This window comes from Aptenodytes patagonicus, chromosome 6 (assembly GCF_965638725.1).
Source record: "Aptenodytes patagonicus chromosome 6, bAptPat1.pri.cur, whole genome shotgun sequence".
In the NCBI taxonomy this organism is placed as follows: Eukaryota; Metazoa; Chordata; class Aves; order Sphenisciformes; family Spheniscidae; genus Aptenodytes; species Aptenodytes patagonicus.
Window position 1 is genome coordinate 46,843,108 of NC_134954.1, and position 22,942 is coordinate 46,866,049.

General features: G+C 38.2%; 1 protein-coding gene across 2 annotated transcripts in view; it reads right to left on the minus strand.

The window, feature by feature from the left end:
- PARD3B (par-3 family cell polarity regulator beta) overlaps positions 1-22,942 on the minus strand; it is a 445,805-nt gene that overhangs the window by 222,890 nt on the left and 199,973 nt on the right. For both annotated transcript variants that reach the window (XM_076342438.1, XM_076342436.1), the window contains exons 6-10: positions 13,230-13,316; positions 9,503-9,628; positions 4,757-5,115; positions 2,971-3,110; positions 2,064-2,192 (exon numbers count right to left, since the gene is read on the minus strand). In XM_076342438.1, the coding sequence (XP_076198553.1) occupies positions 2,064-2,192; positions 2,971-3,110; positions 4,757-5,115; positions 9,503-9,628; positions 13,230-13,316 (841 nt within the window). The remainder of the gene's footprint in view (positions 1-2,063; positions 2,193-2,970; positions 3,111-4,756; positions 5,116-9,502; positions 9,629-13,229; positions 13,317-22,942) is intronic.

The window sequence follows — 22,942 nt, forward strand, 5'->3', positions numbered from 1 at the left end:
GAGACTGTTCTCAGACATCTCATGAATTCTAACAAGCATCATGTTAGTATCAACATCTGGTAGCTTAGTGGTATGGTAACCCACACTTTTGCCGTGAGCTATCAAACATGTCGCTGAAAGGCTTTTTAATTTAGAAGGGCTGGTTCCATAAAATTATCTAATGTATTTCAGTAACTCGCATTTGTATTATACTGTACTTGATTGGGATAACAAGAAACATGGAACAGTATTAGAATTCACATATCATCACCGTTACAGTGAGGGCCATCACTTGTGCATCATTCTTTCGCAGAGAAAGCAATCTAAGCCAAGGTCAAGCCAGCAGGATAAATGTGGCTACTTTCTGGATTTCAATCATGCCAGTCATAAGTAAGTCACCTTTTGAAAGGTAGTTAATCCTTGCTGTAGGGGCCAGAATTTAATAGCAGGCAATTGTGGCAGGTAAAATTATAAATAGCTTTTAGATTCTTCCAGCCTTTTATACCCACACACTGTTACAGTGATTTCCAAGAGAATCTGTACTATGACAATAAAGAATAATGTGTAATGATGAGGGAATAGGAGAGATAAAAGAAGAATACATACTTTTTTAAAAAGTACATTTTCCAAGTAATGTGTTTTATAACTTTAAAAACCCGCAAGAAGAAACTGTTGATGGCTAGCCTTTTCAAAAAATAAGCTCTTACTTGGAAGAGCTGGTGGAAGAAAAGAAATCCTAAATATGATAGATAATTTAGTACTTTCAGACTCAGAAATTTCCCTTCCGATCCACACAGACGCTGATTCTACAGCTCAGGTCTTACTAAATAGAGCATTACAATGACTGACTTTGATGCTTTGGGAATCACTGACAATGAATGCCCAATTACAGGGCTGAAAATATTCTACCATTATCCTCCTTAAAGATTACTCAATAAAAAAGGAAAATGAAAACAAAAATAGTTTTGTTAGGACACTTCACAACTGCTCTACTACAGGAAAAAGTGGGCACCAGCAGCACAAGAGGAAAGGCTCATTAGAGAATCTGAACTCCCCTCCAGCTTCTTATCCTACCATAGGCAACAGACACCCTTACCTCAACAAGGTCCAACTGGTAACAAGGAAACAAGAGGAAAACCGTTAGCAATGTTTTGTGAGGAAACATAATGGAGGATTTCTGTAGAAGATCCTGCTAACAGTCTAAAGCAAAAGGAAAAGCAAGAAGGTGGCACCCTAAGAAAAGAATGAAGGTGGTTTATGTTCTTTAAAGGAGATAAAATGAGACAAAAGCAGGAAATGCTGTCCTTCCTTTATCCTGAGAACTTCTTAATGAAAGGTCAAGTATAGCCATCAATCAAGATAAGGAAGAGGCGACCAGAAAGATGACCTTCTTTGAGGGGAAACAAGTATATATCAGATAGCACTTTTACAGTGATGTAGTCCTCCTCTGTCTATGTGAGAGAAAAAGAGAACACAGTTTCATGCCAGCATTTAAAAAAAAAAAAAAGTAAAAATTAAGCACTTGAGGTATAACAAAATCAGACATGCACGAGCCTATTAAGTCAAAGACTAGCAGCCAAGGAAAAGCTTGCTGCCAAAATTTGTGAGGAGTGCAATGGAATTCTATTCCTCACTACTCCCGCAGTTTGGCACCTGGCTTAGGAGATGCATCTCCTGGGGGCAGCCACTCTCGCTAGTTCGTTACTGATAAGCTCAGGACTCATTACATGCACTTTAAACTGCTGGTTTAAAGTTTGTTGCTTTTCTGAAAGACAGTAATCCATTTTCAGTCATGCTTGACCTCACAGTTAGAAGATTCATTTACAATATTTCCCTGTGAGTTATGCTTATGATGCCATTTTTGGGATGAAAAAATCAGGTTGCGTGGAATTGCATCTAAAGTAGATAAAATCAAATACCCATCAAAATCAAATTTAAGTATAAATACTTCTCAAACACAAGCCTTATACAGTTACCATTCGCTGGCTTTCTCAGCCACCAACAGTTAATTTCTATTTCTTAGGTTAGTTTTAAAACATGGAATTGTTTCAGTATCACTCTTCAGGACAAAACACCAAGTTTACCAGCTCTCGAGGTAGAAAGGCCTCCTCCTGACGAGCCACAATCAGAAAGACAGTTTCCCCTTGCTTTGTGCTCCTCAGCATAGCTACAAGCTCTTCCTGGGTCCTGCCAGTGATGTCCCGTCCATTCACCTACCAGACACAAACGAACAGAGGATGTCCTATCTGTGAGTATGACTGTCTTTCGCCATTTTCCCCTCACCTAACACAGGTGTCATTCAGTGACTGAGAGCAAAGAAGAATTAGCAACAGCTCCCACACTGTCTCCCTCTCTGGCCCTGCACAAATCACTTAACCTTTTTCCCCTCATTTTCACCATCTGTTAAAAGCAGGTCTGTAGTACTTACCCACCTTGCAGGGGGTTTGTGAGGCTTAATTAGTTTGTGAAGCACTTTGAAGATGAAAAGTACAAAAACAAGACCTAAGTATTATTAAAACTGTTTACCTTAAGAGCTTTTTGAGGTTAGTAAGTAGAAATAACCCATTAGATAATGAGACTGTAGGTTACAAGATATCTGGAAATTTTAAACAGACCGATTTGAGCAAAATTGCCTTAAAATGAGCACTTAACCACGTCAATATTAATCAGAGATTTTTGGACATGGCTGAAGAGGCTAGACATGTTTTGTTTCTAAACTGATACATTTATCTGCTTTAGGAACCAAGATGTTATCAGATCCCCCTGTGTTCAAACATCCCATGAACCCTTGTGAAAAGCACCTTTTTCCAAATCGCGATGTAAAATTACTTGTTGACAAACAGTACAAAAACCATGAGATTTTTTTTTTTTAAACCAAGGTAAAGAATTTTAATTCCATACATCAGTAGTATGTATAAGGAAGTAAAATATTTATGCCAAAACCAGCAATCAATACTCAGCAATACAAGTACAATGGATGTATATCCTAACCTCCAGGATTCTGTCTCCTGACTGCAAACGACCATCTTTCACTGCTGCACCTTTTGGTAAAATATTCTTCACAAAAATCGGACCAGGACCATGTACTGAAGAGTCTCTGGTAACCACAGTGAAACCAAGTCCTTCTGGACCTAGAAGGTCAGATAAAGAACTCCCAACGTAAATTTCAACAAGCAAATGATGATCATTAAAAGTAAGTAAACAATGTCAGTAACTATCACAGACGCTCATTCAGGTTAGCTCTTAAAAAAAGAAAGCAAACAAAAAGCTGTAAACATGAGCCTATTTTCTGCGTGGTCTAGAGAAGAATTCTATCAATGTCAAAACACATGCTCAAATCCTCCTGCAACAGCTACAGATGGAAATACTTTTGGATAGCCCACAATAATACAAAACAAGCGAGAACTCTCATTTTAAAGCGTTTACCTTTTCTCTAGGTGGTTTTAGTATCAGCCTTCACATTAACATCAATAGTCTTTGAAACAAATCAGAGCAATCAGAATTGTTTATTTATGAGCATAAATATAATTTAGCAGGTTTTACTGAAACCTGGTGAAAAGTAGAAAATGTCACATGATTTGTATGCAAAAAATACTGACTACACGCTGTTAAGAAAGGACAAGTGATATTTCAAAGCTTCCTTTCATGAAGTTGTTTGCTGCTTGGAAATAAACAACCTCAAATGTTAACAGGTAAATATTTTAACAAATAATTAGGGAGTAAAATCAATATTAGCAGGTATTGCTTATAAATCACCAAAATCACCCAGGAATAGCAGGGTCCATAAAAATCTTTTTATATTGAGTAGGATTGCTACCCATGTGATAGTTTTCAGAGATACCACGTTAGTATCATATTCCTATCATTTCTAAAAATATAAATTACTGTTCCAAAATCAAAAGCATTACACCTAAAATGGGGAAAATTCTGAAGTAGGTTTTGTTAACGCAAAGCTGAAGAGTTTAGAAGTAAAAATGAGTGATTTAAGAAATAACAAAAATTAAGAAATGACAGCTTGATTACATTCATTATGTGTTAAAAGAATAAAGTTACAGACAGTTTTTAAAAGGGCCACTTCTAGCATCAAATTTAACTCTCAGCCAAATCAGAGACAGAAATTAAACGGAAAATATAAATGCTAATTGGGATCTCCTTAAGATCATTTTACTACATGTGCATAAACCTGTTACTCCATGCAGACATCTGCATGGAGCAGCAATTAAAGGTACACACACAAAATTCGGCCTGCTGACAGCTGAATAAATACAGATGGAAAGAAAAGGTTTGTAGAAAATAAAAAAGAGAAGGACAGGAAAATTTGTGGTCAACTTCCTGGATAATGTGAAACAGAGTATATTTTTAAACATATGTTTAAAAGTATGTCGTAACAGCGCTGGTCAATTAGCAGATATGAATCAAAATAACAAAGGTTATCAGCAGACAGTTCAAATTTTTATTCTGTACTTGCGAAAAGGCTGAATCATAATATCGCATGTTGCTAATGAAATACCTTCCACATAATCAGTAACTGAGATGTTTTAAAAATCAGTAAGTCTGGATAACACGCATCCAAAATTTACGAGAAAGCTGACTGTTGAGAACATTACTGTTAACATTCCTTTACCTTTTGGAATATTCTTTTACATTTTGGAAGTTTTGGAACTTCAAACTGTAAATAACTTGCTTGTACTTTTAATGTCACTAGTTTAGTTAAAAGTTAAGGTATCAATACAGAGAACATGATACAGAATTAATCCTGTCATCTCCAAAGACTTACCTTTTTTCAGGTCTATCTTTATTTTCTTTGCATTTTTTTTATTGCCAAAGCCCATAAGGGGAGACAGTGAGGGGGAAGACGACTTTCTACCCAGACGTGGGAGGTTGGGGCTCTTAGCTTGTTGTAGTGTTGCCTGTACACCTGCCTCCAAGCTGCTTGCTCCAGAAAGATTGATTGTTTTCAGAGCAGGTTTTGGATGAACAGGAGGTGGAATCTTTGTTTTTGGAACTCCTTCTTCATTATCCAGAAAACAAAGGGGAGCAATAGCAGACTTCTCATATTGTTCTCGATTATATGGAGGAAGGACTTCCAAGATGACACTTTGAAATTTCATTGCCTGACGGAAGATGTCCTGAGCCCTTTAAAAGAAAGGTATGAAAATTCACATAACAAATGGGGGAAAATTTGGGCAAAGTTTGAAGTTGTTTGCAGAGAATAAGACAAAAATGTATCTTAAACGTGAAGAAATAACCTTACCTTCACATCTACAGGGTCCCTTTTCTAAAAAGTGTGCATGAAATAAGACTGCTAAGCTGCAGCATTTCCTTACATTTCAAGTAGGAACAGCACATCTGTCAGGATTCCTAGGCTGCTATGAAAACATATCAGCCAGAATAAACTAAATTAACACAATTCTTCATGCAGCACATCAGGAAAGGAAGTTCTCATGGCAAAAGCTCATCAAAAGACTCCTGAAGTTATAGCTTGCTACTTTTTTCAAGTATATGTCTGGTACATATTTTCTTGTTGGCATAGAGGCACACTGAGCACTTATGACCAATTGCTCTGGTGGATACACCTACCATGAGCAAGCTCAAGACTCCGTTTTTTCCGAGTACAGCCTAATTGCCCCTCAGACTCCTTCATCTTCCCTAATGCAACTGCTGGCTGATTCCACACCAATAAAAAAGGATGAGGGTATGGGATATATGGATATCTTCAGAAGAAATATTGTGACTGCAAATGGTGCAACAGAAAAGGATGATGGTACAGAATATATAAACATCAGGAAAAAAACTGGTGACCACAAAAGGTGCAACTATTTGTGTGTTTCTACATTAAAGGATAAATGAATAGGTAGATATTACTCACACCTTTCAAGCGGTAATCTCTTGCTGAGGTGGATATGCGGACTTCACTTAATCAATGTCTTCGTAGGTGTGCTCAATTGCAACACCAGAAACTGTGTTAGAGCATTTAGTGAAACTGCTCCCCTTGGAACTAATTAACATGGTAACAATGCAGTGTTGGGTTCCCGTGCATTGCAAGGCAATTAAGACAAGTTGGCCAAAGCAACTGTTCATACAGACTTCCCTGGATTTTGAACAACCATAGATTTGGTCAGTCAAGACATTTTACAAACCTTGGATTCTAAAGGAACAAAGGAGACTTCTCTCTTTCTATGCTTTCCTCTCCTACTAGTCGACTATTTTCTTCAATATGCAGAAGACAACTCAAGTACAAACAGAAGTAGTAGCTGAAGCACATTTTGAGAATGAAAAATCAAGAACTTCTGCTTAGCAGAATCAGGTCAAGAGGGGAAGTAATGGCCACATTAATTTTTAAATAAAACATGGGGTCATTTTGAGAACAATTTACATACCTCCTACCTTTCTGTAGCGTGTTTGTCAGTCAGGCAAAGTCAGTATTTCACTGAAGTCTTGGCTTTGGATTTACACTCAGTTATGCAACAGGAGTCAATGTTGAAAGTACTTCCGAAATAAACAGTTTTTTACACTGATACAGAAAGGAAGCCACCACAAACATTAACATCTTGAATACACACCTACTGCTTTCCCAGATCAACAGAGCTGCACAGTACCCCCACCTTGCAGCTGTAGGTAGTGGAAGGGAGAGGCTGTTTCGAGAGGGGTTTTGCAGCATGAAGATACTGAAGTCAGGAGGCAGTCCCAATGGATACTGCGGTGGGAAAGACCCATTTTGGCTACACTGAGTGTATGTGCACCAAGAGTCAGAATAACTGCATTCTTTGACAGGAGACTGCCAGAAGAGAAACCTCAAACTTGGAAAGGTAGCAGGGAGAGTGTTGTGGGAAGGTATTCTTCCAGTACCACCCTCAAGGGTTAGGTTTCAGAACTGAAACAGCACTGTCCTAGTGTGTCTGCAGGGGTTATAGGTTACCTGCTCACCTATAGCCTGTGAAGGTTTTCAAGGACAGACCTTACCCTGATTGTAGAAACCCTGGCATGCTCCCAGCATAAGGATGTAAAGTCTTAAGCAGATTTCTTTCACATCCTGTCTTCATCCTTCCAAGTAGCCACTTGGCCATATGTTACAAGGTAATTTACTAACTCAGTTTCAGGAGATTAATTTTTTAAATATACTAAAGAGAAAATATAAGATCTCCTTCAAACAAAAAATAGTGGAAATAACGCAAGACATCCTGTGGGAAAGCCTAAATGCAGTCTCCAGGGGCAAAATAACTGGCTGCACTTCAAAGAGAAAAAATAATGGATGGAGAAATTTATATTTCTTGAGACCCCAGACACATACTTTAAAGAAATAAGGGAGTCAATTAAAAGAGGTGCTAGAAACTCTGCAACACAACAGAATGTAATTGAATAGATTAACAGCAAATGAAAAAGCAGACCAACAGTCCCAATATATAAAACCATTATAAACATGGGAATACAGAAAGTAGGCTGCTCCTATTACAGCTGCAGAAGCAGCAATCATCAGGTGCAATACTAGAAAGTTTCTGCTGAAAATGGAAAGAGACAGTATGTAACAGTCTCTGTTAAGTGTTAAAACAGCTTTTACAAGGGTTATGAGGAAATGTCAATTTGAAACTAGCAAACAGATTTTTCTCTCAAAGGAGAATCTGATGACTATTTCTGGGTCAATAGTCATTGGGACAATACTTTGTCATATCCATTACAATCATTGCATTTCTGTAACTTGGACTTCTGTCAGGTTAGTACAGTTATGTCATGCCAGATGAAAACTAAAAGGTGTATTCACTGAGATGAGTTTCAACCCAAAAAGCTGCTTTCTTTAGCCATTCTCAACAGCCAGGGAAGAGAGATGATGCAGAAGGCTATTCTGGAAGGCAATTCAGGAGAGCAACATAACAGTACATGGGACCAGGCTAGAGCTTGTCCAAATGGATGTCCAGTCCCCAAATGGATGTTGAGTCCTCACTGCCCACAGCTTTTCTCCTCAGATCCAATGCCACTGCAACCACACTACTTGTTATTGTAACATAAGGTGAATTAGACCAACTAAATTAGGCTCTGCTCTGAATCACCTTTTAGTCATTTCTCTCTTTCACTCTCCCAATGACAGATCATCTAACAAGACTGGCCTTTCTAAACTAACAATTGCCTCTGTAAATACCCCTTCCAACTCCCAAAACTTTACACAAACTTGGAAAAAGCAAAGTGTCCTGCATTTCTCATTTTGAAGGTAAGCCTGACAGAGAACTGGAAAGTTTACTGCAATATTTCTAACCGTCCCAAAATCTAGTAACCTCACAGAAGAATATGCAGAGTCCTCCACTCCACATACATCTCACGGGCTTAAAGCCTCTGGAGATCTAGTTACATTGTGAAGAGAACACAAAGGAGACAACAAATTTGTAAAGAAAAGATCACATGCAATTTTGAAAAGAGAGGTTTTGATTCAGGCAAAATCTCATTTGAGAAGGATACATCTTCATTACAAAACTTCACAGGTGAGACAACGAACATTTTAATATGATACCAACACTTATGCTCTGATAAAGTTGATACCTTATGTAGGAACTTTCCATGGGTGGAAGAGAATGGCATGTACTCTATCACATCAGAATACATTTACCACCAAATAGTCAGAGAACAGTAACTAAAAAACCTATCAGAAGGCAAAAAACACAGCCTCAGAAATAAGGTAATACCTACCTACAGAACTACGCTGGTTTTATGAAAACCTATTTTGCAAATATTTATCCCTAACACTGAAATTACTTATTTGCTTTTAGTCTAGAAACGAACATTTGGCTTACTGTTTAGAAAGTTAAGCCTCAACTCCCTTGAGATCTCAATAGGTTTTTGTTATATTATAAACAATCACTCAGCTGTCTAAACATATGGATTAGAAGTAAAAACAAATTACTATTTGATTACTACAGCAAATATCTGTGAAATTTGAGAGGCTATTCTTTAGTGCAACAATGTCACATTAATTCACAGCCGATCAAAGCAACCTGTTACTTAAAGTAATTTGAGATAGATAATAAATGTCAACAGATTTTTAATAAAAGTCGTAAGAGGTGAGACTTACCATTTAGCTCAACTAATCATAGTTTGACAGTACTAGTATTTTTAAAAAATTAAATGCTCAAAAAGCTGCAGCACTAAAAAAAAAAATCTTATTTCATTTGCAAAAGAACATCAAAAAACATGCTGCAATGTTGACTCATTCTGAAGGTCTTAGGAGGAACAAATTACGAAGGAAATACAGAAAAAATAACAGAAGAATTAGAAAATGAAGATAACTATTAAAAAACTTAAAGCTATTTAAGTTAAGTAAGCACAATAGGTTCACTGAGACTACAAGAAGATTCCTCTCCTCAAATTTCACCTTATTTGGAGGTTTCAGAAAGAAAATTACAAAGTTTCTGCCAGGTATCAATTTTACAGGCATTTTATCTGAAATAAATATTAATCCCCTTGCATGAATCACTTAATAAACACAGCATTTTATGAAATCCTGGATAGTTAAAAGTATCAGTAAACCAGCACTTACTGTGCAAAGGTTTTATCTGTAAGGTCCACGTGGTTAATCTTCACAATGCATTCATTTTCATGGAAAAGCGTATCACGCCTAGATCTGCTATTTTCTTCAATACCACGGATGAAGAGTCCCAGCATCCTGAAAGGCAAAAACAAAAGTGAAAACTATCCTTTATTTCGCTGGTATGAATTTAATATCTATTTTTAGTTGCTATAATCTCTACTGTGTATGAGATGAGATGAGACAGAGTAGACCATAATGAAGTGCTTAACCTAAAGAAAGGATTTCCAGCTCACTCTTTAACTAACAGGGAAGGGATTGCAAGAAACACCAAGAAAAATTGCTGGACACTAAAGCTATACTACTTGCTAGAACTTCAGGAAGCATTAAGTCCTGTAGGTCATACTTGGAGAAACAGAGGAAAACACCTAGATCTCCTCATCCAGTTAAAAATTTGAACGTAGCTTATGCAATGTTTGTCTGCCACTAAGTAAGATTACATTGCCCCAAAGAAAAGCACAAATAGAATAAAAGTAATTTGCTGACTCGACTGTAATAAACTAAACGGGCATTAGAATAAGATAAAAAATAACCACTATTTCTATGTTTGAAAAGTCTCTGAAACTTTTCAGTTGCCAAAGCCCCTTGTTTTGATACGTGACAGCAATACTATTTGTTTATGTGGCAGGAGAGTAGCAGAACATCAAAACCTAAGTTGTTTGTTACCAGGTTATGTGCAAATTGAAAACTGAGGTGCAGCACAGAAACTTTTGATAATGCGTTAAGTGAACAAGTGTGGGTAGTGCAAAATTCCAGTGTGGCTAACTCTGCTGGGAGCGCTAGGCTATTTCTAACCTACCTGGAGCATCTCTGTATTGCAGACTACAACTCAACATAGATATATCCAATGATACCGGTATAACGTCCAAAAAACCTGACAACTGCATGTTTGTGAAGACCTTCTATAATCAAGTTTTATCCACTAAATTTCCATACCACACCAGCATCAAAGACAGATGACCTTTAGAGACCATTTTCTATTGGTTATACTCCATAAAATATTGATGTGCAATTTCCAATGTGCCAGCACTCCAATCACAAAACAGAAGTCTTGTAATTTTTCTCAGATTCACGACTGCCCCTCATATTTAAGTCCATTCAACAGATTCACAGCACGCCATTAAACATTTCAAATGACACTATATTCACCATGCATCTGATTTTAGATTTACTGTATAATAAGATTTAAAAATTTATATTTATGTCATATCAATGTACTTTTAAGTGAAAACTTGGTTCCTACTGAATGTTACTTCTTCAAAACACAGAAAAAAATTGATTCCATCTATCGCATAAAGATTCTCTTGCAACCTGTATTACCCTTCACTAAAGGATTCAAAGGGGCAGCGGTGGCGAGGGGCTGCAGCCCTATTGATGACAAACATCCAACTAGTGGCAATCAAAAAACTAAATACTAAGAACTAATGAAATATAACTACGTTAAGATGCAAACCAATAAAAGTAGAGAAATAAAAGAAATTACAAATTAAGTTGGTTGCTATGATCTTCACTAATCCTGTTGTGTTTAGATGCTGCATCCATATAATGCAATAGGATTGCATTATTGGATATATATGCAATGCCCACTTGTCTGAAACTCATTGTCTGTGCTGTAGTATCTGAATGAGCGGCTTGAGTTACACATGCTGTGGCAGCTTAAATTCGTCGCTCCATTACTTTTTTCCACAGCCTCAATTTTAGCATTATTTTAATGCACTATTAAATTTTAATTTCCTTTTTTAATGATACCTAAGTGCAAACGAAAGAGGAAAAATTATTTCCATTAGTTTTGTAGTTCCTGTATAAACTAAGATTTTGTAAATTAATGCAATGTTTTAACTACCTCTAGAAAAATTTTGCTCTGCAGCAGCACTAGGCTAAAGCCAGTGTTACCCTATTAGAAGATAACTTTACATTTGAAATACCAGACCAAGTTAGTCATGGCCAGTGTGCCCCCATAAATTGTATCTTGTCATTAACAGAAATAAAATATGCTCTTCTGTACTTTCTCATGTTATGATGAGTTAAAATTTATACACTAGTCTCAGGCTTGATTAAATAAAAGGGACAAGCGATTTAAGCCACTCTAGTGCTTTTACAAAGATACCAGTATGGTTCTGCCAAGGGTCATTAAAATTTCAAGACAACTGTCTAAAGAAGTAGTCCGTCTGTCAAAAAACTCTTCTCTGGGGTATCCCCAAAAACATTTGTAAATAAGGACATATTAACATGCACGCAAAATAGACCAAGGAACTCCACTTTTTCTTCATGGAGGTCTTTAAAAGCTGCACCCAACGCAGCGATACTGCAGTACAGAACTGTATTACAGGCACAATAATTACTGATTTTAAAAGCTTGCAATTTCATCACATTTTTTACCTAATGATCTTGAAATACAGTGTACACACTACGACCTTTATGGCATGCCTATAAAAAAGAACTATTGTCTGCATTTCAGGATGGGGTAACAAACACAAATGCCTTTCTCAAGACAAACAGGCAGCCTGCAAAGCCAAGGACACAACTCAGACCTCTTACAGTTCCCAAAGACCAACTTTCTTCCTGAGACAGTGACAACATTTTTCCAGACAGCAAGTGGACATCTATTTTCCCTTTTGGCAAATGAAACATTCTGAATGAATTTGGGACCACTTACAAATTCAGGTCTTGCTCAGAAAACATTTACACATACAGACTTTTACAAGGCGATTTAATCCTGCACATTCTCTGTCCTACATGAAAGTTGACAAATAAAGAAACATTTAAGAATTATACAATTTTTACTTTTGAAATAATTGTCTTTGTGTTACAGGCAACCATTTTTCTATAAAGTAGTGTCATTTATGGCACTGGCAATTTCCCATCTCTTATTCAGGGCTGCCAGTGTCAAATTAACTATCTGGCTAAGACTCTGTGTGTCAAATTTGAGCTTAGAATTTTTTTTTTTAATTTTTTTTTTTTTTTAACATCTGAGTTACATAGCTTGGAAAACATTTGTAATGAAAATGCTGACACAGTCTTAACTACAGTACATCAATATGAGCATGCTGCTATAATAGGCTTTTGTGATCTCAAGAGACTATGTTAAATCATTTATAATTAAAGTAATTGTATTGTGACAAAGAAAGGTTCATGGTATAGTGCACATTTTTATAAATGCTATACAACCAAATCTGAAAGCTGGCTTGAAAAACATGAGGCATGACCAGGCAAGCAAATTGTTTTACTTTTCTTGACTGATATGTCACTAAGGAAGGGCCTATGCAGAGAAATCCAACTGGAAAAAAAAAAACCCAACAACAAACCCAAACAAAAAACCACACACACAACCAAAAACAAACCCCACACCCACAAAACCAAACCAACACAACAAAAAACAAGCAACCCCCTAGCCCCCACACCATTAGTATTACATTATTCTACAGAGTCTAGTTTACCATTCAGAGAATAAAAACAGAAGCAATTAAAAGGACATATCTGAACAAAGGGGTTGGTATTGTCTTATATGTAACTTAGACTAGTAAATATTTTTGTAATGGAAGACAGTGTCATAGACTCAAGTACCAATTTTCTTTTAAGCATTTTTTTTCCTTATGGTTAAATAGTAAGTATTTTACGACAACCACAACTGAAATCCTTTCATTAATATACTTCTTGAGCAATGCAGAAAATAGCTTACCTTCCACTCAAAGATGAAAAAAAGGGCACTACATGTATTCCCAAGGGCCCACCTTCCCCAGAAATCTCCACTGTTTTTGTCATTTCACTAAAAAAGAGCACAGGGAAACACATCTCATGCTTCTTCACAGAATTCTCTATATTAAAACCAAATTCGTGATTGATCAGATAGCAGAAACAATAGAAAAAATATTAGACTTAGAGCACACTAATATATAAAAATACAATGAAATGTAAAATGGCTATCAAATTCTTGAATTTTTAAGATTAGGATTTATGTACTTTGAAAGAGAAAGACACGAAGTACTAGACATTTTCCTAAGTCAACCCTTAAGTAAATTAACCAGAATATTAAAGAATAAGCTTTTAAGTCAGGAGAGAATTCATTGCAAAAAAAAAAGTTATTCTATGTGTTCTTAATTTAAGCTTCACATGAGCTACTTCAGTCAATTTCTCCATGTGGACACATTATAAACATGAAGATCACACATTAAGGACATCAAGCCAATAAGCAAATTAGTCAAATCATATTTAAGTATCTTCATTTCTGCCCTCAGTTGCTTACAGCCTCACTGACAAACAAAGAACAAAACAAACTGTAATCAGAAGTGCAACACAGCTCATTTTATCAGGAAGTTTCCTTCCTTAAACACCATTATCAAAAACCTCTGTATTATCTCTGACAGATTTTTGCTGTTTCATGGCTATGTGCTGTTTCATTTCCTAGTGAGTATTTTACACTGCCAGCCTTACAGTGACCTTAACTCTATTCTGGGTGATCATAATTTGAAAAAGAAGGTACTTGAATTGGCTAGAACATTGAAGGGGGGGAGGGGCGGGAGGGGGAAGAGAGAGAAAGAAATGAGTAAGGTCTGTATTCTAGCAGATCACATTCCTACTTTCCATGCTAGTCTACATCTTCTGTAACACCCCCTCCCCTCAAATAGTACTGAACAACCATCACTCGGGATTAGAGGCCAGTGGACTTCTACTGGGTATTTCCACTTACATTAGAACACCCTAATACATTCAAGCTATAAGAAGCTCTATGCCTGCATGCCAATCCTATAGTGTTTACAGAACATGTAGAACTGAACCGAATGGCCGCTTTATATACTGCCATGAGTTAAAGACCCAGTCTAACTGATGCAAGTGCAGGCTGCTGTTGAGAAAAAGACTTCTGACCTTTCTCCAAAAACCATGCAACAGATCTAGACAGGGCACATTTGCAAGATCAGAAAGATGACCAGGCCCCCAAATGATTTTTTTTCCTAGTACAACAATTTCCTCTGGGATCAGATGACTGATCTCACTGACCCATGGTCTTGTGATCATTTGATTTGATGCAAGAAGAAATGCACAGGTATAAGGGAGGAATCTGTGACCACCCTTGAAGTGGCAACACACAGTCACACCAGATTAGATACAACATAAAAACACATGGCACAGCTAAGCTCTCTCTCAAGGAGAACAATTACTGCAAATGATCTGAGACAAATTCTGGCATTGCTTCCTAATAATGCAAGATTTTTTTGTTGTTGTTACGAACCTTTATCCAGTTGCATAATGATTAATCAGAAGCAATTTGCCCCAGATACAATAATTCTTAGCCTGGTCAGCTAAATATAGAATAAGACCAGAAAATAAGGTATATAATTTTCTTCTGGTTTTAGAGTTTCGGGGACATGGGTGGCGTTTGTTTGTTGGGAGTTTTGGGGAGGGGGGGTGTTGTAAATTATTCTTCCAAAAAGGCTGACACTGGAATGAATTTATATTCCATAAAAATGAAATGGACAGACCCTGAACAACAAACCACCACTGATCCCAACGTAACAGATTTTCATGTCACTATATTCGTAACACAGGCACGATCAACAGGCATTTCTAATTGCTGATTTTTTCTTTCCTGTATTCCCCTCTCTTGATGAATCAAACAGGGAAATCCTGACAAAATCTTCCTGTAAGTTTTTTTATAAAACATTTTTTTCTAGTGAAACTGGTCAGAAAAGCTAATCAGGGTGGTTACCAAAAACTCAAAAATGCATGCATAGGAAATTAATTCTTCTTTCAGTTCCATCTTCTACTTCCTTCAATTCTCTTAACAGACACCAAAAAAAAAAAAAAAATTAAAGGGCTACTTTTATTGTCTTTTGAACTTCTACAGAATCAAAACATAGGAGCAAATTAAGTAGCCGAATCCTACAGATCCAGAAAATAATCAAGAGTAGTGAATGGGCTTTCATTAGTGCAGGGAAAATTTAAGTGCAGGAAAAAAGTGCAGTTACAGTTGTCCCCAGATAACCCCGTGTTGCTCAAGTACTCCAGGGAAGAGTTGTCTTCCTAAGCAACTGTAAAATAGAGCAGGAATTTTTTTGAGGGCTATCACGACAGACAGGTTAGCTGTCATATTAAATCAATGCACTTACAGTTTTAGGTAGGCTCAAAGCCAAAGAAAACATACAAGTTTATTTTTAAATCTAACACGAAATCTACACACTAAGAAAAATAGGTTTCTTTGTGAAAACAAATAGCCCACATGTACATTGTATATTACCTACAAAAACATTGTGGTACATCCTAAAAGTTATGGATGTACTAAAGCACTAAATATCCAGAATAAGAGCACACTCTATATACATATATGTAAAAAAGGTACTTTAGAATTATATTTTTAATCAAAAAAAATCTATGAGTCAGAATGACTTTTCATTCTCAAGCAAATGTGATTCTTAGTTACATCTGAGAAGAAAACTGCGCTTCACAATAACTTTAATAGATCTTTGAGGACATATTATTTTTATATTATACCTATGAAAGCCTGACAGTTAAAAAATTAAAAAGCAGGATATCTGGGATTTGGCTTTTTTTGGTTTAGGGACCTCAAAGATTAGAAACTCAGAAAAATTTGACATCATTCGCTCATGCTGTCCATCTTCCAGAAGGTTTAATCTGCCCACAAGAACAGCTGAATTCCAGCACCGTACTATTCCACACTGGCTTACAGTTTACACTATACTGGAGAGAGTATTCAGGAATAGGGCACAGCTGAATGAGATCCTGAACAGGATGAGCTTTAAGAATACTAATTACTAAACTCCACAGGCACAAGGGACACCAAGGTGCTGGGACTCTTCATTTTGACAGAGTCAAGTTAAAAAACTGAAAGAAGAGGGTGGGAGAATGCAGAATGGCTTTCTACTGCTGATTGATAACTGTGATATTGACGACAGAGAGGGTAATTTATGGATTTTCTGCAATATTCAACACATTGAAAAAAAACAAACAAACCAACCTCCAAAATAGGAAAAAATTAAATTCCAAAAGTTAGTAACCTACTAGTGGCCTACTCCTATTTTGAATCTCCCCTATACATCTTAAATGCATTTTGCAGTAAAAGAAAAAAAGAGTCTGGCCTATCAAGTCAGTATAAAAGAGCTAGAGTCCAATTGCTAGCTGGGGATGAGAGGCTGGGAGCATCAGTGAGCGATGCACAGAGGATGCGTCAGTGTGCTACACTGCTAGTATCTCCTGCGTGTTCTTCAGGGAACAGACAGAGCTCCTTCCTCAGAAAATACTGTCCTTGCTGAGTTTGCAACCCAATTTCTATGGAATATGTACAGATATGTTCTTACAGCAATCAAGTGAACTTCTAAAAAGCATTTCTCTCTCTGAAATTTACCTGAACTGCAGGGTTCACCCCAACTAGAAACACGGCACTCAAGCTTCTTCAGATGCATGCTGGCATCTCCCTTCCACTTGCTGCACTAAAGGTGCCTCAGAGGTCTCAGTGAAGAGAGAACACCTGCCTAGCATGACCTGATTGTGGCATCCAAGACCACATTCAACATTTTACTGTTGATTTTTAACCTGAAGAAGCTGTCATCATTTACTATTTAAATTCTTCATTGCTTGATGTTTATTGATTTCTGCCAGATTCTTTACAGTCTATCACATTTGTCAGGAAGGCTTGCCATACATATTAATAAAAATGTTGATGAGTACAATCTAGCAAAGAGAGAGAGAGAGAAGATGTACACGTGTGTAGTGAGCATGTACAGCAGTCCATTTGTAACATGGAAAGCAAAATTTAAATGGAGTGCTGCACATTCAGCCGTGCATATTCAGAGGTGCATCAGTCTGATCTTCAGATTGACAATGCCCTTACTGTCAAATACTATAGCTCCCTCTCCTGAAAACTGCATCAAGAATTAGCAGTTTGTCAGTTAAGCCATGGGAAAAGCTCTGTTAGCTGAAAGCTTCTCTGCAAACTATCCAATAATACTGAAGAACCAATCTCAACCACTGAGCACATAGATGCTTAAAAGGGACCTCTCTCCAGAAATAAACATTTTGGAGTTTTGCAGCAGGACCTGGTTCGCTAAGGTGTTTTGACCTTCCTGAATTACAAATGCTAGGAGAATCTTAGTAGGATTTCTCTTGATAATGTGGTAGATGCAGCCTAAAGCAGATTAATTGTTTTGCAACGTACTGAAGACAGTACCTTGGAAAAAGTTGCTTTCTGCATGAGTTACTGGGCAAAACTATCATCATGTGTATGTCACAAGAATCTGCTGCCTAAGTAAACACAGATCAAGTATTTATTATTCCAATGGCATATTCTTTTGCCATTTTAGTATTATTCAAAACTTGCATTTAAGTCTTCAACCCAGGCACAACATGATGAAGCAAAAACCTTTGAATACATCATTGAATTCTTCATATGTTTTTAAAAAAAGGTACAGATTAGTAAGCTGCTCTATCTGAAAAAAATCTCTTAGCACAGGATGTCAATGCTTCCTTGCAAACAGAAAAGCACAGCTGATATTCTGAACATGCTTTATAGTAATTTATTGACCACAACCAAGTAAAAGGCAAAGGAAATGTCACTCAGATGTACAGAGCTCACAGATGAAGTTACTGAGCAGCACTTCCTTGCTTGTTCTTCACTTGCGCCTCCAGCCCCACCAGCCAATGCTGCCGTTCCAGGGGAGGAGAGCATCTACGAACATGGGGTGCTGACATTTGGTAGAGAGCACAGGCCTACAGGTGATGTCAAGTTACTAGAGGGAATTTTAAGGAGGAATCATGTACAGATTTATCCAAATGAAGTGGATGATGACTCTGTCCATGTACTTCTTTCGCATATTAAAACAGTGCAGTTGCTGATGGTAATAAAGTATTTGTACCCGTTCTTCCAGAGAGGCTTCCAGAGTTGCCAGCTCAACTGCAGCTGTCAGATAGCACATTTCCCACCCACCTCCTACCCCTTTTCCACATTTTTCCTTCCCTCTTTTAAATTAGATGCTCAAAGCTCTGATGAAAATGTCTAGAAAGCCCTGAAGAAGAAACTGGTGCTCAAGATGTTAAATAGTGTGAATACACTCAAATGATGAAAATCTGAGCAATATCTAAATAGGGATGGAGAGCACCCTACAAGGAGAGGAGAAAGCAACTGAACACACAGAGTCAAGAAGGAGCTTTCCAGGCACAGTTAAGAAAACTGCTCACTCCCTTCCTCTTGGCTCTCCTTGAGCCAAGGAGAATCTCCATCCTTTATTGGATGCAGGGGGGAACATTGTCACTGAGGATGAGGAAAAGGCTGAGGTACTCAATGCCTTCTTTGCCTCAGTCTTTAACAGGCAGACCAGTTATCCTCAGGGTATTCAGCCCCCTGAGCTGGAAGACAGGGACGGCGAGCAGGATGAACCCCCCATAATGCAGGAGGAAGCAGTTAAACGACCCACTACGCCACCTGGATGCTCATAAGTCTATGGGGTCGGATGGGATCCACCCGAGAGTGCTGAGGGAGCTGGCGGAGGAGCTTGCCAAGACGCTCTCCATCATCCATCAGCAGTCCTGGTTAACGGGGGAGGTCCCGGATGACTGGAGGCTTGCCAATGTGACGCCCATCTACAAGAAGGGCCGGAAGGAGGGTCCGGGGAACTACAGGCCTGTCAGCCTGACCTTGGTGCCGGGGAAGATTATGGAGCGGTTCATCTTGAGGGCGCTTACAAGGCCTGTGCGGGACAACCAGGGCATCAGGCCCAGCCAGCACGGGTTCATGAAAGGCAGGTCCTGCTTGACCAACCTGATCTCCTTCTATGACCAGGTGACCCACCTAACGGATGAGGGAAAGGCTGTGGATGTGGTCTACCTGGACTTCAGTAAAGCCTTTGACACCGTCTCCCACAGCATTCTCCTAGAGAAGCTGGCAGCTCACGGCTTAGACAGGCGTACTCTGCACTGGGTAAAAAACTGGCTGGACGGCCAGGCCCAGAGAGTTGTGGTGAATGGAGTTCAATCCAGTTGGCAGCCAGGGTCACAAGCGGTGTTCCCCAGGGCTCAGTTTTGGGGCCGGTCTTGTTCAGTATCTTTATCAATGATCTGGATGAGGGGATCGAGCGCACCCTCAGTAAGTTTGCAGACGACACCAAGTTGGGCGGGAGTGTTGATCTGCTTGAGGGTAGGAAGGCTCTGCAGAGGGACCTGGACAGGCTGGATCGATGCGCCGAGGCCAACTGGATGAGATTCAACAAGGCCAAGTGCCGGGTCCTGCACTTCGGCCACAACAACCCCATGCAGCACTACAGGCTTGGGGAAGAGCGGCTGGAAAGCTGCCCAGCAGAAAAGGACCTGGGGGTGCTGGTCGACAGCCGGCTGAACATGAGCCGGCAGTGTGCCCAGGCGGCCAAGAAGGCCAATGGCATCCTGGCCTGTATCAGAAATAGTGTGGCCAGCAGGAGTAGGGAAGTGATCGTGCCCCTGTACTCGGCACTGGTGAGGCCGCACCTCAAATACTGTGTTCAGCTTTGGGCCCCTCACTACAAGAAGGACATCGAGGTGCTGGAGTGTGTCCAAAGAAGCACAACGAAGCTGGTGAAGGGTCTGGAGAACAAGTCTTATGAGGAGCGACTGAGGGAACTGGGGTTGTTTAGTTTGGAGAAAAGGAAGCTCAGGTGAGACCATATCACTCCCTACAACTACCTGAAAGGAGGCTGTAGTGAGGTGGGTGTTGGTCTCTTCTCCCAAGTAACAAGCGATAGGATGAGAGGAAATGGCCTCAAGTTGCGCCAAGGGAGGTTTAGATTGGATATTAGGAGAAATTTCTTCACCGAAAGGGTTGTCAAGCATTGGAACAGGCTGCCCAGGGAAGTGGTTGAGTCACCATCCCTGGAGGTATTTAAAAGACGTGTAGATGAGGCGCTTAGGGACGTGGTTTAGTGGACATGGTGGTGTTGGGTTGATGGTTGGACTTGATGATCTTAGAGGTCTTTTCCAACCTTAATGATTCTATGATTCTATAAAAGAGACAGGCACATTTCAGCTGCTCCATTCTACACAAAACTAAACAAACTATCCACAAAGTTTAAATATTTACTATGAAATAATGTCAGAATCTTCCAGTTTCAGGTTTGAAGAGGTAACCAATCACCCTCTCCTAACTAAACTGCATTAATCTAGTAAAGATGCTACTGTAATCCAGAGTTTTTTCCCTGCTAAAATTAGTTCCTTCTCACAAGATTAACTATCTAAAGGTTTAGAGAGAAACCCAACAACCTACAGGCACCAGGTTTTTGTGTCTTTTTTTCTGTAAATCAAGTTGTTCCACTTCTGTGTTGTTAGACTAATGAAAGACACAGAAGGTTAAAAAAAAAAAGTAAAATACGTAGAAGGAAAAAACACTGCAGTTATGCTTTAATTATGTATCTACAGTGCTTAAACCAAGAAACTGACCCTGACCTCTGCCAGAAAGAAGTGGGAAGACAGCAAAACAGAACATAATGAAAACACATAATGAATTATCTATGCATAAATTACCCTTTGAGTTCCAACTAATCCACTGCTATTAAGCTAAACATCCACTTCCAAGCAGATTTGCGTTTACTGTTCCTTAACACAGTCATTTTTACTAAGAAAAGCAAGGTTTTCAAAACCAGTATTACTATGCATAGTGTGCTAAGGGTTTCATTATTAAAGGTTGTGACAAATTTCTACCTGACTTCTGCAGAGTACCAAGACTCTGCTGTTACTTTAAAAATCTTTCAGTCCTAGTCCAGAACATGAAGGAAAGCAAGGAAAAATACCAAATTTTATACACTAATGACATTAGCTTGGCTTCCCTTATTCCGAACATCATCTTTACTAGCAAATCCAAAATAAAAAATCCACCTTCAGAAATTACAAGAGGGTTGTCATTAGTCCTGTCTTTCTTTATTCCATTAAAAAACATGCCAATGACCCAATGTTTCAAGTCTCTCTTCTAGCAAAGTTCAACTCTTAAAAGGTCAAATTAAAATTTTCAGACTCCTGAGGGATACAGTCCTGAAAAGTTTCCCAGTACTTTTACAGTGAAATGTTTTAAGAGAATCCAGGCAAAGCTAAAAATCCTCCACACTGCCACTCATTTCATTTACCCAACGTGCAACTAATTTTACCTACTTAAATCAGTGAACTGATTTTCTTCAAATGGAACAGTTCTCCTCCTTGAGTGAGAAATATAAAACAAGCCAAGTCTGAAGCCTTTAACTTCAACTGCCTAGGCTTCACAATCATAAAATATTAATCATGGTATTCTTTTTTTCTGCTTCCCTCTGAAATACCCATTATTGGCTCCAGTTAGAGAAGGGACACTGACCACAGACAGGTTGGTGCTCTGATGAGAAGGCTCAGATAATTTTCTTAGGTGACTAGCTGCTATTTTGCTTAAGTGCTATAGGTCGTAATGATTACCAAACTCAGCGACAGGAAGGAATATTTTCTAGTGAAAGCAGCAGGGACAATAGTGGTTTTCTTCTTTCTTCCATAGCATGGAGTAGCTCACAATTAGGCTGAAATATTAGCTTCATTAACAGCACTTAACATGGCTTATTTACATGAAGACTTAAGGTACTTGGTGGTCCTTTATGGCCCTAACATCTTTGAAATATAACAAGAAAGATACCTGCACAAATGAGAATTATAAATAAAGCTTTCTTTCAGAAAGAACACTGTAAAAGGAGTTAAATTAGATATTAAGATGCTCATTTTACTACTTGTGGAAAAAATAGTTTTATTATTTAATACTATTTTATTAATAAAACCTTCTTTACTTATATTCAATCAAATTAAGACACCAGTAAGACAGATAGATGGTCTATAGTGACTCATTATTTCCCTTTACAAACCTATTACTCCTAATGAAAAAACTTTTGTAAAAACAGTTTAAAAAAAAAAAAACCCTCTTCACTTTTAAGGAAAAAGCCACACAAGAATCAAAATCATTGCATTAAAATTTAAATTCTTTGACTTTTGAAACTCAGTGAATTTCACAGAAATACCAACTTTGCTTTACAAAATAATGTGTTCTGAATTCCTCCTAAGTTCACTGTTTGAAGAAATTGGAATATATTACAAATACTTGAATATAATTCACAATTTTGAGGAAAAAATCCTCAGACTGCCCATCTCAACACTTGCAGGCAAAATAGTGTTTTTAAAAATCTCCTCAGGATGCAGGAAGCACAAGCAAGGTATATTTTGGTACAATTATTTTACTGGGACTGTGCATTTAAAGAAACACTGCTCCTTTCTCTTCATTTTGGTGTTTTGGGGGATTTTTGGCCAATGTTTCTCCTTAATGCATCAGTCTCAATCCAAATTAAGACAACTCATTTTATCTCCAAAAAAATTACAACCAATGCAGGAAGGTTCTTGGGAATACCTTTGTTCTGGCCA